This window comes from Ranitomeya variabilis, chromosome 1 (genome assembly GCF_051348905.1).
Source record: "Ranitomeya variabilis isolate aRanVar5 chromosome 1, aRanVar5.hap1, whole genome shotgun sequence".
In the NCBI taxonomy this organism is placed as follows: domain Eukaryota; kingdom Metazoa; phylum Chordata; class Amphibia; order Anura; family Dendrobatidae; genus Ranitomeya; species Ranitomeya variabilis.
Window position 1 is genome coordinate 678,000,391 of NC_135232.1, and position 17,320 is coordinate 678,017,710.

The 17,320-nt window shown below is 48.6% G+C and overlaps 1 protein-coding gene across 2 annotated transcripts in view; it reads left to right on the forward strand.

Moving 5' to 3' along the window:
• The window catches only part of KIAA0586 (KIAA0586 ortholog), a 190,386-nt gene that overhangs the window by 68,671 nt on the left and 104,395 nt on the right, over positions 1-17,320 (forward strand). The window contains exons 19-23 of one of the 2 annotated variants that reach the window (XM_077265055.1): positions 10,940-11,017; positions 11,344-11,525; positions 11,866-11,984; positions 12,974-13,110; positions 13,335-13,476. In XM_077265055.1, coding sequence (XP_077121170.1) covers positions 10,940-11,017; positions 11,344-11,525; positions 11,866-11,984; positions 12,974-13,110; positions 13,335-13,476 — 658 coding nt within the window. The remainder of the gene's footprint in view (positions 1-10,939; positions 11,018-11,343; positions 11,526-11,865; positions 11,985-12,973; positions 13,111-13,334; positions 13,477-17,320) is intronic. The other variant, XM_077265065.1, reaches the window with a different exon arrangement.

The window sequence follows — 17,320 nt, forward strand, 5'->3', positions numbered from 1 at the left end:
CCCAACTGAAGCAGGGGAGAGGTACCGCCTTTTTATTTCAGTAGGTTTCCTGTCCTAGCTGGGCAGATCCCTCTCTCAGGTGTGCTGTCATGGGTTCCGGAAAAAACGGCTACCGGTAAGTAACCTTAGAGTTTTCAGTGCTTCAGACATAAGCCCCAATGAAGCCACTGACAAGTAAAGATGGGCGAACCTGAACAGTAAAGCTCGGTATCCGTACCGAACACCTACAGTTCGAGCATGGTCACCAAACACAGACTAAGAAGTCTGTGTTGCTGTTTGGGTTCGGCCCCCAACACCAGATGTTTTTCTTACTGTCATGTGCATGACCGTGTGGCAAACACTGCTTATAATTGGCGTTAAAATCATCACCGCCAATCAGCCGCGGTTCCCACGCTGTCAAATAACAGCGTGAGCGTGCAGCTGTGATTGTAAATATGAAGTTTACCTCTGGTCATTGGCGTCAGGTGATGGGACTACTGCTCCCATCAGCCGACACCTGCTGCCGCTAATAACAGTGAGTGCAGGTGCGGCTGATGGGAGTATTCATCAAACGGCGCCTGCGCTGTAAATAAAAATAATTAAAAAAAAAAAACGGCATGAGTTCCCCTGTAATTTTGGAGCATTGTACGGCAAATAAGCCTCCTTACCTTGACAAGCCAGAGATGGTATGTCACTCTCCATAAGGAGAAACGATACCCCTTAGACCCCATGTCCAGAGCCTCTCACCTAGCCAAATCAGTTCTCATGCTTCGCGCTGATGAGGGCCAACAGCCCGAAACACCGTGTCTGCGAATTGAGATACTGATTTGGCTTTTATCCTAAGTCATATTGCACGACTCGTTAAAGGGTTGATTGTGACTTGTAGGATCACTACTTCCAACAGGTGGCGCTGTAGAGTTAAGTCCTCTTTTTCTCAGAAGAGGCAATTTGCATATTTAAATTCCCAGAGGAGCATCGTACGGCAAATAAGCCTCCTTACCTTGACAAGCCAGAGATGGTATGTCACTCTCCATAAGGAGAAACGATACCCCTTAGACCCCCTGTCATTTTGATAATTTTTTAATTATTTAAATAAAAAAATTGTCATGGGGTCCCCCCCATTTTTGACATTACCGCCAGCCTTGAGCTCACTGTAATTAGCGACAGCAGGTGTCGGCTGATGGGAGCAGTTGCCAAGTGTCTGGTCTGCGAAAAACGGAATGCACGTGTAAGTGGCCCCATTGAATATAATGCATCTGTGCTGTTTGTCATCTGTGCACTGTAAGTGTAGCCAACGAACACAGATGTCTAAACACGGCCGTGTATCAAGTGACATATAACAAATCTGCTGACTGTAACGTGTGCAGTTCTGGAAAACTAATGGGTTAATACCCATGCAATTCATTCGGGCTCCCATTACAAGCCGCAATGATGAATTATTCATACATTAATTACTCATAGTACATGACAGTCGCCTGTCTGCGAGCACTCCCTGATTTAAGAGGTAATTTATTCATTCTTCATTTGGTTCTGGCAACTTTTCAATAATGTCACCAAACCATATATGCATCCGTAATGGAAAACATCTGTGCGGATTGTGATGAAACACGCTGTTTCCATAACATTAGACCACACATTCAACTACAGAGCGAGGTTGTCGCTGATTAAACCCCTGGCAGGCGAGAGACACATCTACATTCCTGTCTTCCTAGTTGCCGCACCTCGTCCTAACATTCGCTTTACACGGACGCTGTTTTTGTGCCTTTTTTTAACGTTTTAAGAGCCCAAGAGATCGGGAATATACATGGTCTAACGTGTTCTCTGCAAAACCAGTAGTTAACTTGGAGTTTACAGATGTTTTTGCCTTCAGTGTCATATTTCCGCCTTTGTCTTAGGCCGGCCGGCAGCAATCTGACTCGTTAACATTCATGTCTTGCTCAGCCAAAAAAAAGTGATTTGAACACAAGGGGGATAAGCAGCTGCCAGATTCTTCTGATTCCACTGATCTCCGGGGAAAACAAAGGCTCAAGCAAGGAGGAAGAAAGAATAAATCCAGCCTTGTTGGAACTTTTTTTTTTTTTTACTTCCATCCATGATTAGATTGATCTAGAAGATCTAGTCTGTGCCCACAATTATCTATGGGCGTAAAGGCTACATACACATTAGGGAAAATGTTTTTCAGCAGGACAGGCCGACTAGATAAAGTATTGGGGCCTCCCGACTCTTCCCAACAGGTGGAAATGGAAGGGACAGGTTTAACTTTGACCGCAATATCCCTTTAAATTATCACTTCTCTATAACTGGTAACTTATAGATTGGGGGTTTGACTTCTGGGAACCCTACATTCAGCAGAATGGGACACTTTAATCCCCATGTAACTGAAGCCGCAGTGTGCTTACTCTATCCCCACTCCATTCCCTATGGGAGTACCGAGCGCACTGCTCGATCGTTCCCATAGAGAATGAATAACATGGTGTCCCCCCAGCAGTCAGACCCTCATCGATCTATAAGTCATCACCTCTCATGTGGTTAGAGGTGATAACTTTCACCGTGCAACCCCTTTAAGGAAGACCTTTAAGTGGACTTTAATTTAATCCTCCAATTTGTTTGGCTCCACTAATCCTGGAACAGTTTTTCTTTCTCTTCTCCGCCCTTCCAAACTGCATCCCTAGTGATAAACATGCAAATTTTCCCTTCGGCCAATTGGGCTTTTACCACAGATCTTTTCTATGGGTGTGGCCATATTTTAATTGGCCAGCAGTGTCAGAGGAGAAAAAGGAAATGCCCACAGAGACGTTCTCTGCTACTCGCCCAGTTGTTTGAAGGCAAATTTCGCCGTTCATTACCTGGGGGGGGGGGGGGGGGGGGTCATAACTTTAGAGCAGAGGGGCACACATTAATTTTTTTGATTGCAGTAATGTTGGACTCAGTACACAGCACCAGTGCAGACTGGATAATTGCCTGGGTACTGGGATTTGTAGTTGGGATGAATGGGGAGAGGGAGTGTATGGTATATTACTACGACAAGCATGATGAGCGGCCGTGGCAACTATCCTCCAGAGGAATTATAGGATTCAATGAAAAAATGGTTAATAAATTCCTATAGAATTTACACCGCTTACATCATAGTTACCAATTATTACAATAAATGTAATTTTCCCCTTCGCCTCATTGGGGGACACAGACCGTGGGTGTATGCTGCTGCCACTAGGAGGCTGACACTAAGGGTACCGTCACACAGTGCCATTTTCATCGCTACGACGGCACGATCCGTGACGTCGCAGCGTCGTATGATTATCGCTCCAGCGTCGTAGACTGCGGTCACACTTTGCAATCACGGCGCTGGAGCGATGCCGAAGTCCCCGGGTAACCAGGGTAAACATCGGGTTACTAAGCGCAGGGCCGCGCTTAGTAACCCGATGTTTACCCTGGTTACCAGCGTAAACGTAAAAAAAACAAACAGTACATACTTACATTCCGGTGTCTGTCCCCCGGCGTTCTGCTTCTCTGCACTGTGTAAGCACCATAGCCGGAAAGCAGAGCGGTGACGTCACCGCTGTGCTCGCTTTCCGGCCAGCAGGCGCTCACAGTGCAGAGAAGCTGAGACGCCGGGGGACAGACACCGGAATGTGAGTATGTACTGTTTGTTTTTTTTACGTTTACGCTGGTAACCAGGGTAAACATCGGGTTACTAAGCGCGGCCCTGCGCTTAGTTACCCGATGTTTACCCTGGTTACAAGCGAACACATCGCTGGATCGGTGTCACACACAACGATCCAGCGATGTCAGCGGGTGATCAAGCGACGAAAGAAAGTTCCAAACGATCTGCTACGACGTACGATTCTCAGCAGGATCCCTGATCGCTGCTGCGTGTCAGACACAGCGATATCGTAACGATATCACTAGAACGTCACAAATCGTGCCGTCGTAGCGATGAAAATTTCACTGTGTGACGGTACCCTAAGTGATACAAAAAAAGTTAGCTGCTCCCCAGCAGTATACACCCTCCTGCTGGCTCTCAGCTAACCAGTTCTTGCTTAGTGTCCGTAGGAGGCACACGGACGGGTCTGCTATTCAGACCCAAAACTCTTATTATTTTACTTTTTACATTTCACATTTTTGATTTTACTTTCTACAACGAAGGGGCGACGGATCCTTTCAAGGCTCCGATCTCCCCGGACCATCAACAGGTGAGCACAGAGAGTGTCGCCTCTCCATATCCTCTCCTGCGACGTGCCATGCCTGAGCTGATTCCTAGGGGCGACAGGTCCCTTCAAGGGCACCGATCTCCCCACACCCTGAACGGACGAGCACATGGAGTGTCGCCTCCACGTACCCTCTTCTGCAGCCAGGCCTAATGCCGGACAACTGGCCCTGTCCACCCGGGGGCTGAACTCCGTGGATGTACAGAGGGCCCCTCTCTATGGCGTCCGTGCAGCCCCCACTGTCCCACCACTGTGAAAGCGGATGGCACAAGGAGGCGGACGGTTCCTCTCCACCTCCCTAACAAAGGGATGGTGGATTGAGGTTTATCTCTGCACCGTCAACGCTGCAATACCCGACCTGCAGTCATCGGTGGCGGCTCCATGCCAGGACGCGCACCGATGGTGAGTGGATCCAGTCAGCGATGGGCCTCTGCAGCGGGATATTCACATGCTGACAGGCAGCCTCCGCTTCCCTGTTGCCCACCTCCCTGAGGTAATGCTCCGGCCGGCTGCAAAAATTTAGCCCCCGGCTTCGGCCGATGTGTAGGCCGCATCCCGGAAGCCGCGCCCGCACTATGGCGCGGTAAGGCGGCTACGCCCTCCTTTTCTGGCGCTTCTCACCTAGCACGGGAATGCTCACTTCTCAGCAACGCCCCTCTATTCTACCCCTGGTATTGCTCCCGCCGCCTGCAGAAATCTAGGCCCCGGCTTGGGCCTATTCATGGAAGTCACTAGGCTCCGCCCACATAACGTTTGTGGCTCCGCCCCCAAATTGCCACCTCTCACTCTCTGGGAGACTTTACCACCTCTGCAACTACAGGTGGCCATCTTGGTCCACCCTGCCAACACACACACACACACACACACACACACGCTATGGTTTTGCATTAAAGGGGCACAACGACTCTGCAACCGGGTAAGGAAGTACTGCTTTCTTCCCGTGCATCTTCCCCCTGTGCTTAAACACACATGTCCAGTATCTCCTGCCTGGTCTTAAAAGTACACGACCAATATTCCCTAGTCTTAAAGGTACATGACCAGTATTCCCTGGTCTTAAAGGCACATGACCCATATTCCCTCATCTGGTCTTAAAGGCACATGACCAGTATTCCTTCGTCTTAAAGGCACATGACCAGTATTCCCTGGTCTTAAGGGCACATGACCAGCATTCCCTGGTCTTAAGGGCACAGAACCAGTATTCCCTGGTCTTAAAGGCTCATGACCAGTCCAAAGCCGGTCACTCTAAATGAGCTCAAGAGCCCTCCGCCGCCGATCTCAGCTTATCCCAGAGTACCTAGTTCCCTGAGTGGGCTTCGTCACTGCCGCAACCCATGCATTCTCTGACCAAGAGATTGAATCCCACCGTGAACCCTCTGTGGCTCGGAGTGCTCACAGGACCAATATAGATGGTCCCTTTCCTTCATGTGAGCCGTTGGCTAGCAGGAGTTTTCTAGAAACGTACAGGCGTCTAGAAACGTACACGCGCCTAGAAAATGGAAGTTTCATTTCCTGATTCCTCGCCAATGATTTGCTGAGAACAAGCCTCTGAATATGGATCGGATATTGCCTTGGTTCTGGACTCCAGAACTTAAGAAAAGGATGGATTTGCCTATTGATATCGTCAACCAATCTCTGTAGATTGACGAGGACTTCGGTTCTACTCTAGATCACGCAGTGTCCCTCATAAGGAGACTAAACTCCCAGCAGAGCATTTGCCATTCACCCGGACAGGGAGCTTCCGGATAAGCGATCCACTGGACAGAAACCTCTGCAAGCGCGGAATCCTTTTTCAGCCAATATGCAAACACGTGGGGTGTCCCTCCACGTATACCCACCTAAGACGTGATATGCCATGCCTGGTCTGATTCTTAGGGGTGACGGGTCCTTTTAAAGGGCACCGGTCTCCCCACACCATCAATAGACGAGCACATGGAGTGTCGCCTCCATGTATCCTCTTCTACAGCCAGGCCTAATGCCGGACAACCAGCCCTGTCCACCCGGGGACCTTAACTCTATGGATGTACAGAGGCTCCCTTTTTGGCATCCGAACACCCACTCTGCATCTCCACTATTTAGCAGATGATGCAAGAAGGCGGACGATCCCTCTCCACTTCCCTGTTAAGAGGATGGTGGATTGAGGGTTCATCATTTTAACTCCGCACCATCAAAAGAGAGCGGCGATAGCAAGAGACAGCTTTTCCTGACCTTCTGCATGCAGCCGTGCATTCTGTCACTTGGCATATTAACCGGGTAGAATCTCCTGTGGTATACCTACCAGTATCCCTGCCTGATGGGTCATCAATTAAAAATACAAGGACTGTCAGATAGCAAATTTGGTTTGTTCCGTCTTGCGACCTCCAGTTCAGCGCTCTACCCTTAGCCGCCGCATGTGTTGCTAGAGCAATGGTCTCCTGGTCAGAGACCTTAACTACTTTGATTTCCAACCGTAACCTTCTCCTGAAGACGGTACAGCTGGTCAATCAAATTTCTTGAGCAAGGAGACTAGCTGCTTCACGCCTCTCGGATGCGTCTACTTCCGCGGCGCTGTCAGCAGCAAATGCCATTACACTCAGAAGGACATTATGGCTCAGAGAATGGAAGCGTACTCTGCTTTCAAAAGGCCTCTGACATCACTCCCTTACTAGAGTGATCGGTTATTCGGTGAGAAGTTGGGAGTGTTCCCTGTTATGATCCTGGTGGTAGGATCTCAAACTGACCTGACACATATACCCTGAATATATAGGACAAGTTCTGGGGATGTGGAAGCTATACTGACCGCAATCCTGATCCTATCCAAACACACTAAAGGCAGCTGTGGAACGTTACCTGAAAACCTAGACGAATCGTCACAGCCTGAGAAACTGACTACCCCTAGAGAGAAAACAAAGACCTCACTTGCCTCAGAGAAATATCCCCAAAGTTTTAGATAGCCCCCCACAAATAATAACGGTGAGTTAAGGGGAAAACGTAGAGATGAAACAGGTTTAGCAAATGAGGCCCGCTAATACTAGATAGGCAGAAAATAGATAGGTGTCTGTGCGGTCAGTACAAAAATTATCAAAAGTAAACCACGCAGAGAATACAAGAACCCCCACACCGACTCACGATGTGAGGGGTGCACTCTGCACCCCAGAACTAACCAGCAAGCAAAAAATCACATAAAAGCAAGCTGGGCTGAACTCATAATACAATGAGAAACGTTTTCAAGGAAATAATGAGAAACTGAACAAGCAAACTTAGCTTCTCATAGCAGGAGACTGGTCACAAGGAATATTCAGGAGAGCACAGGATCAGGACTGAACACACCGACAGCAGGCGACATCTAAAGGTCCAGGTGAGTTAAATAGGCCCAGCCTAGCAGGAGATGAAACAGCTGAGCCCAGCCAAGACCAGTCATATCGCTAAAGGCCACCAGAGGGAGCCCAAGAACAAACTCACACAATACCACTCATGACCACAGGAGGGAGCCCGAGAACGGAATTCACAACAGTTCCCCACGCAGGAATAAAGGATCGCATGTTTCCTATAGACCCAACCAGCAGTGGATCAGTGACCGAAAAGTAAGACCGACCCTGAATCTCAAACTTCTACCAAGCTTGACTAGGTCCCCCTTCTGGAAAAAATAAAACAAGAAAAAAGGTATTCACACTATTGGGATCAACCTTAAATATTGAATTTTATTAACATAACTATACAAAAAGGCAAGGCAAGTCACACAATTTAAAACATTTAAAAGCCAACATGGCTAAGTAGCCCATACATGGTCACCCCAAACGGACAAGAAAGCAAACTGACAGTGCACAAATATAAGATACACGGAATTATCTGGTCAGATGCAGAAAAATACTTATACATCCTGTTAGCTAAATATTAAACACACTATACAATATGCTGCCAGCTGACCCAATACATACCATAAACCAATATAGATTATGATATCCCACAGTTTTGATGCAAGGACACGAGGAGTACAACAATAAATATCCTATTCAGGTATAGTATAGCATTCATGCACCCTGCCAACCATAAGTTGTGTCGAATTCCAATGCGCTACCAAGTAAACCACCTGGTGCCTGATCACACAAGTCCTATTAACCCCAGCCACCATACAAATAGTATCCAAACAAGGAAAGATATAGTGGATAATACCACTAGATGTTTACAAGCGGCCGGCGCCCATTATCCATGAGGGTGGTCAGATTGCAAATGCAATAGCGTGTTACCAGGTGCTGTCCATGGGGGAATTAGAGTGATCGGTTATTCGGTGAGAAGTTGGGAGTGTTCCCCACGCAGGAACAAAGGATCGCATGTTTCCTATAGACCCAACCAGCAGTGGATCAGTGACCGTAAAGTAAGACCGACCCTGAACCTCAAACTTCTACCAAGTGACAAGGTCCCCCTTCTTCAGATGGAGTTCCTCCGCTCAGCCATTACTTCAATGGAAAAAGGTGGAGTTTCTGGCATCCACCGACATTTGGGATGCTTACCTTCACATTCCTATGTTTTCCCCTCTTCAAAAATTCCTTTGCTTTCCCTTCGCGAACAGCATTTTCAAATCACGACCTTGTCCTTCGGCCTTGCTACCGCACCCAGAGTGTTAGCAAGGGTTATGGCAGCTGTCATGTTCCTCTTGCACCCTAGAGGCGTGATCGTCCTGCCCTATCTGCTCGACTTTCTAGCCGCTCTTCCAGCCCTCCGCTGAATCATCTATATCTCTTGTGATACCCTCTCTCTCCTGGGCTGGCAGCTAAACTTAGACAAGTTTTTCCTCATCTCCAGCCCAGCAGATATCCTTTTTGAGGATGATCCTGGAATCTTCCAGAAGGTTGGTGATTCTCCCTTGAGACAAGGCCGTGTCCCTACATCAGGGAGCTTGCGCACTTGTTCACTCATCCCCTCATTCCATTCGATTTGGTAGGAGGGTTCTGAGGAAAAATGATGACGACAATGGAAGCGGTTTCCTTTGCTCCTCTCGTTTTCTGCGGGTCAAACAGTCTTTCTGGAGATCTAGTTCTACAGCAGGTCCACTGCCTTCTGGCGGGTCACCCCATCCGATTCAGTCGGACAATCCCACGTCTGTGCCATACGTCAATCATCTAGCAGGTACCCACGATCAGGCGTCATGGCAGAGGTACCTCACATTCTCTGTTGGACCACGATCTATCATTCGGTGATCTCTGCACTACACATCTCAGGAGTAGAACTCTGGGCGGCAGACGCCGTCAGGGTCCCGCCTCATGTGAGTGGGAACTTCACCCGGAAGTCTTCCATCAGATCTGTCTTCTCTGGAGCACTCCAGATGTAGGTCGGATGGTGTCCAGACTGAACGCCAATGTACTCTAGTTCATGGTTCGGCCTCCAGATCCAAAAGCCATCGCAGTGCATGCTCTGGTTCTTCCAAGGTACCAGTTTCCATAACCCCTCTTCCAATACTTCCAAGATCTTTTCGGAAGCAGGAAGGGCCCCAGTGATCCTGGGAGATCCGCACTAACCATGTCAGGTTTTCTTGTTTGCGGAACTAGTATTTTTCCGTCTTATTGCAACAAAACTGCAAATATGGACTTCCTCGAAGTGAGTCTTGACATGTGGTTCTTCCCTATCGCATACCGTTAGATCTTTGGGACCTTAATGGTCCTGGGAGTCTTACAGTAGACTCCTTTTGATCCGGACAGACTTTACTATCAGGGAAGGTCGCTTTATTTTCTCTGCGATCTCCTCATCCTGACGAGTTTTTGGAGCTAGCCGCTCCGTTCTTTCAAAAAAAAATTTTTCTTATTACCATCAAGGCAAGGTTGTCCTCAGGCCATCCCCGTCCCTTGTTACCAAGGTGGTATTGTATTCCCACAGTTATGAGGGCATCATTCTTCCCTCATCTCTTTCAGCACCAGTCCACAAAACGGAATGGGTTCCCTATATTCTGGACGAAGTGAGTGCTCTGAGTAGGTACGTCTCGAGGACGGCGTCCTTCCGAATGTTGGACACTTTATTTGGACTACTTCACGGTAAGAGGACGGCTTCCTGACGGTTACAGGAAGGGTTTAGTCGTTTCATCGGCCAAGTTAGCCTGGTGGATTCGTTACACCATCCTGGAGTCCTTCCGTGTTAGATGTCATCCTATCTCCCTGTCTATCAAGGTTTCTTGGGTTCTAGGCACCAGGCGTCCGCAAAGCACGCCTGCAAGCTTGCGTGTTCGTCCAGTCCGCATGCATTCTTGAAGCGCTATAATTCCCAGACTTCCACAGATGTGAGTCTGGGCAGGCGGACTCTGCAGGCCGCAGTGGTGCACTTGTAAGTAGTGGATACACAGGGCATGATCTGATCTTGTCCCCACCCAGGGACTGCTTTGGGACGTCCCACGGTCTGTGTCCCCCAATGAGGCGAAGGAGAAATAGGGATTTTTGAGTACTCACTGTAAAATCCTTTTCTCCGAGCCATTCATTGGGGGCACAGCTCCCACCCTATTATTAGATTGTGCTTGTTTTATAATTTGACATGCTATACTGTCATATATAATGTGACATGCTATACGCTCATATATTATTGATCTCCTACTGCTTTTGCACCGAACTGGTTAGCTGAGAGCCAGCAGGAGGGTGAATACTGCAGAGGAGGAGCTAACTTTCTTTATATCACTTAGTGTCAGCCTCCTAGTGGCAGCAGCATACACCCACGGTCTGTGTCCCCCAATGAATGGCTCGGAGAAAAGGATTTTACGGTGAGTACACAAAAATCCCTATATTATTATTTTTTTTAAGATGCCAGAATATGTTGAAACAGAAGAAGAAATCCTCGCCCTTCCGGGTAGCTCTATACAAGAAGCGGACGTCACTCCGGTAAAAGTTCACTTATGTGTTGTACTGATCCCTGAGCATGTAATGGCAGCACTCTGAATAATGTGCTTTACTGGAGCTATATTATAGCTTTTTGCAGTGTAGCTTTACATTAAAGACAATCATGTCCTTCATCGTGCTCTTATTCCTATCAAGCTGAAGATGGGGTAGCTAGAGAACCCGTAGTGACCGTATAGATTAGCGTCCCTGTGTATGTCACCTTAGCTGATTACACCCCGCACTCCAGAAATACCCCAAAATCTACCGTACTCTTCTCACTTGCTGAGCACTAGGGATCATTGTATTAAAATGATGGATTTTTTGTCTAGGACGATCAGGTCGAGAACGTCCCAGAGCCTTTATTGGAGCTTGATGGCTTCGGGGATACAAATCCACCGCAGTATGGTGGAATTCCCTTTCCTCCTCCAGCTCCTGCTCTACAGACAGACTCTGATGTTCTGGATGGGATCACTCTAAGGAGAGAGACAATGGTCAACAGATTGGCCAGCAGGTAAGAGCTACATTACATCAATTCTTTCACTTTTTTCTATCATGTCTGAATGCGTTGGGAAACGTGGACAGGAAATTAACTCATTTCATCAAGGTTTTTCGCCACTTTCGTAAACTAGTTTCTACTTGGAGTTGTTTAAGAAGACTCATGAGACTAGCGCACTTGATGGACATCGTCCTACTAATATAAAACCTCCTCTAGTGTTTTGCTTTCTCCCTTAATGAAACATTACCTGTCCCAAAGGGGCTTATGTATGGACTTGGTGCCAAAACGTCACGTTTTCATCTCTTGTGATACTGGAAGAGTAGAAGTTACAGGAATTTTTTTTCATATCTTTCAGGTTGGAGCAGGAAATCTTTGACCGAGTCATCAGTGAAATGCATTCAAAGCGACAGGACATAATTCCTCACGTCGCCCCGTCCAGCAGCGACAGCAGTGAATCCATGTCTTCTGATATCTGTAAGTTGATTGTTGTGTCATTGATTCTTGCGGCTTTTGGACTGCACAGTTTTGACACTTTTATGTTGTGGAGCATATTAGTGTCAAAAAACCACCGCAGCCACTGTAAGTGCCAAGATATATGTTTGAAGCATAAATTACATTACTACCATATAGAATATACTTATACAATGGAGGTACTTGGCGAATAACTTTGCCATATTGTGCGCCCAATAGCCACGGCAGAGTACCTTTCTTTGATGGGACCCTCGTGATTTTTTTTTTTTTTTTCATAATCAGACTTTTGTCTTCCAAGCCAAAAATGTAAAGAGGACCTTTCACCAGTCTGTGGCTGCCTTTTTTATTTAATAAAATAATGCGCACCCCTCAGACTGGTGATTATTTCTAAATGTAAGTTATTGTAAGACGTGACCCCCTTATCTTCTAAAAGGGCTTGACTTTTGCTAGGACATCCGTGTTGTGGGATCCTGGTATGCAGTACGGGATCCCATAACCCTAGTAGCTGTTTTCACAGTGGAAAAAAAGATCTTGCAATTTGGACTAATCCAGTGTTCCTGCGTACCTTTCTAAATGTTCGGTAACCGCTTAGTAAAGGACACAGCAGTGGTGAATTCGTGTACAGAGTGAGATCTCTTTCACTGCGTGAAGGTTTCTGCGATCCGCTCTCCATGCTGGGATCCCACAACCCGGAAGTTCATGTTCCCGAGAGCCTAGGGGCTACCATATCTATTAGTTGGCCATCCAGTCCCATAAAAATGGTAGACTCATCTGATCACACCTAATGTATATGGTCAGCATTAGGCTCAGTGTCACAGTACATCTACACGGAGGGCTGTCCCTGAGACTACACCAGGCTATATTCTACTCTGAGACCCCTTAATTTCTGTGATCAGATTTGTCGACTTTATAATTGCTTGGCACAATTGCTCATCATTGATTACAGTACAATAATATCTAGATGCACAAACAATAATTAGTTATCCTCGTAGATACCCCTGGTGTTCCTATAGAGTCCGGCCTGATCCGGCAATATGTCGAAGAGTTCATGGCAGAGAAAGTTGCCATGATACTGGCTGAAAGAAAGACTCAACATGCTCCTTCTCCACCAGAGCAGACCATTGTCCAGGTATATAAAATGTGGCTGGAAAGGAAGCGCTTTTTTTTGCCATCATTTGTTCGCCCCTCACTGATGCCCCATCCATATTTCATGATCGGGGAGGTGGCGGTTGTGTGGGTTATCAGATTCATCAACTACGAGGGCAGAGTTCTTGGCATTTTTGGTGTGATGGTCAGGGAAGATGTGTTTGTTAATCTCCTGTTGGCAGTGATGTAATATTTTCCTCTCTGCAGCCTGTCGAGATTACTGCAGTTCCCACTCCTCAGTGCACGCCACCATCATCTCCTGTTCCTCCTCCAAGAGAGATGATAGTGAGAACACCTGAACTCTCTCCACAGACATCACTGGATGGACCTGAACTTCAGCAAGAACCAGGTTAGCTTTAGGTTAGGTTCAGACCAGCACTCATGTTATCGGACCAGTTACTAATGCATCCTGTACTGGTCCATGTGCAAAATTGCTCATATAGTAGTCATTGTGCAGTCTGTCGTGTGACTTTTGCCTTAGGGAACTAACCATTAAATCTAATTTAAAGGACAGATGTATTGGACTTCCCAGAAACTGGTATACTTAAAGAAGTTGTCTCAGGAGAGCGCTAAGTAAACACAAAAAGATTAGTTCCTCCTCTGCAGTATACACCTGCCTTTGGCTCCAGCCGAACGAGTTCAAGCTTAGTGTCAGTAGGAGGCACGTGTCCTTCAGAACACATCTATTTTTATTTTTTTTCATTTTTTTCAAGGATTACAGGGGCGACTGATCCCTTAAGGGCTCCGCTCTCCCCAAACCTACAACAGACCGGAACGTGGAGTGTCACCTCCACGTACCCCCTCATGCATTGTTTACCACGGTATGCCTGAGATGTCTTTTTTAGGGGCGATGGGTCCCTTCAGGGCACCGCTCTCCCCACACCAACAACAGATGGGAAGTGGAGTGGAGTCCATGGAGTGTCGTCTCTATGTAACCCCCTCTGCATCCAGGCTTATTACAGCCGGTCCAATGACCTTGTCCCATCCTGAGGAAGTTAACCCCTAGGATGTCCAGAGGCACTTATGGAGTCGGTGCGGCCCCCACTGCATCGCCACTGATAAGCATCGGAGCTGGAAGGAGGCGGACGGTCCCTCTCCACCTCTCTGACAAAGGGATGATGGATGGATGGTTCCTGCACCGTTCGTTCACAGCAGCTGACCTGTCAGAGCAGCCCGGGTCCTGCACGTCATTCATCGTCTCCTGCTGCGGTTCCATACCGGGACGCACGCCACAGGTAAGTGTGGGCCCAGGACATTCAGGCTCCGGAAAGGCTCAGCAACCCCGGCAGAGGGCTCCTGTATGCGCACTTTAGGCGCCATCCCCCACGCTCCCTGGCACGGTCCATCCGGCGTCGGAAATTTAGGCCCCGGTTTCGGCCTATGCTCGGCTGCAACCCGGAAGCTCCGCCCACTTTACGATGGCACGGCGAAATTCTCTCTGGCAATTCCCGGCGGCCATCTTTTTTCTACTGGCCACCTCTCTACATGTGCAGCTGGCTTCCACTGCACACGGTGAGCTTCTCTCGCATCCCAGCTCCATTGGAAGAGAGTGGTCACTTCTTCTCAAGCGCAGCCTGGTCAGAGGAGCGCAGTACACCGGGAGGACTAATCTCACAGGGCCACAGGACCTGGGTAAGTTCTCTGAGCTGCGACACTCATTAGCCCCTCTCTGCAGTAGTCTCTGGAGCTTACTAGCCACGATCCTATTGGAGCTTATCAGCAGAATTAGGGACATTTTGGGGTACATCATGTCACTCTCTAAGACATCCAAGAAGGCTAACAAAACACATAGTGTTTTTCACCTCATATCCCACCTGCCCGACTTCATTGTCATGGGGACAGACTACGCCTCTCTGCAAAGCCTGTGATCCCAAATGCGTTCAGGAGCTCTCTGCCACTACCAAACCCAGTGTACCTAGTTCCCCCCGAGTGGGCTTTGTCACTGTCGCAGTCCATGGCTTCACTAGCTAAAGCAATTGAGTCCCTCCAAGATCCCTCCACGGGTTGGGGCATTCGTCTGCCTGTCTTAGAGAGTTCCTCTACCTCTCGGGAACCGTCAGCCAGCAGGGCCCGTTCTCAGTTAAAAACTCCACAGACATCTAGGAAACAGATCCATAGCACGTCTCCCGGGCCCTCTCGCACCTCGGCATCTGTGAGCTCCGTTTCCCGCTCCCCCTCACCCGGGGTTCGCAGTGACCAGGACTCTGAGTCCAATTCTGACATGCCCCTCACCCTGACTCACCGGATTATCAGGCGATGGTGGATAGTCTCATTGTCATCCAAACTTTGAAGGCTGACGAGGACTCTATCTCTGCCCCGTATCACTCTGTGTCCTTCAAGAGGACCAAACGCCTGCACAGGGTTTTCTCCAACCATCCCGAGTTTCAGGACATAGTTCTGCGGCATAGGGAGCGACCGGACAAACGCTTCATAGGTCAGAAGCCTCTGGAGGCGAGATACCCTTTTTCTTTGGCTCTGCGGAAGGAATCGGCTGAATCCCCTCCAGTTGATCCACCTGTATTTCGCCTGGCTACCAAGACCCTCTTATGCTTACCAGATGGATCCTCTGTTAAAGACCCCATGGACCGTCAGAAAATCTTGCCCGCTCAGTTTTTGAAGAATCTGGCTTGGCACTCTTTCCCTCCTTTGCCACTGTGTGGGCAGCTAAAGCAATGGTCTCTTGGGCAGATACCCTGACCAGATCCATTCAGGATAGTAGCCTTCCCCCGGAAGCAGTAGATCTGGCCAATCAGATCTCCCTGGCTGGGGAATACTTGGTACACGCTTCCCTGGACCCGGCTAACTGTGCTTCACTTGCAGCCTCTACCGCCATCACCATCAGGCGAGCACTGTGGCTCAGGGAATGGCGAGCGAACTCTGCGTCCAAAAAGTCCCTAACGTTTCTGCCTTACCAGAGTGGTCTATTTGGAGAGAAGCTGGATCAGCTTATCTCTGATGCCACATGAGGAAAAAGTAAATTCCTGCTCCAGCAGAAGACTAGGTGACCCTTCCGCCGTCAGCAACAGGTGCATTTCCAGTCCTTTCGCAGCAATCCCGGCTGGTCCAATGCGACCACCTCTTCCTTATCGGGGCTTTCCCCTCGTGGGGACAAGGGTCCCCGGGTCTCGTATAAGACCAACCCTTCATGGAAGGGCTGACCCTAGCAATATACACCTAAAGTAACCAGGTTCCATAGATTCTCGGCTCAATGACTCCCGGCATTATCCGGTCTACACCAGCAGAGTAGGCGGTCGTTTTCTCCTGTTTCGTCATACCTGGCTATCTGTCGTTCACGACGAATGAGTCAGGAACCTGGTGTCCTCCACATACAAGATAGAATTTTCCTCCCGCCCTCCGGCACGGTTCTTCCCTTCTCGTCCCCGCAAAACAGAGGCGAGGGCACGGCCTTTCTACTGAGCCATCGATACGCTACGCCAAATTGAGGTCATTATTCCAGTCCCAGAAAACGAGAAATTTGAAGGGTTCTACTCTTACTTATTCGTGGTTCCAAAGAAGGACGGAACGGTGCGGCCCATTCTGGACCTCAAACTCCTAAACAAGTTTGTCAGGGTCCGGCGCTTCAGGATGGAGTCCCTCCGTTCCGTCATCACTTCAATAGAGAAGGGGGAGTTCTTAGCATCCATCGACATCCGGGATGCTTTCCTTCCCATTCCTAATTTTTCCCCCTCACCAGAAGTTCCTACGCTTCGCCATGCTCAAGGAACATTTCCAGTTCACAGCCTTGCCCTTCAGCCTCGCCACCGCTCCCAGAGTATTCACAACGGTCATGGTGGTCATCATGTCCATTCTGCTCTCTCGGGGCGTGGTAGTTCTGCCATACCTAGACGACCTTCTGATCAAAGGCCGTCTTTCCAATCCTACGCTGAGTGCGTCTGTATCATCTTGGATGCACTTTCTCGCCTGGGCTGGCTATTAAATCTAAACAAATCTTTCCCCATCCCAGCTCAGCAGATATCCTTTTTAGGAATGATCCTGGACACCACCCAAGGGTTGGTGATTCTACCTTCAGACAAGGTCTTAGCCCTTCAACAGGGAGCCCGGGCGCTTTTTTCGCCCATATCCTCACTCCATCCGATTCAGCATGGGGGTCCTTGGCAAGTTGGTGGCAGGGATGGAAGCTGTTCCCTTCACCCAGTTACACCTCCATCCTCTGCAGCATGCCCTTCTAGCAG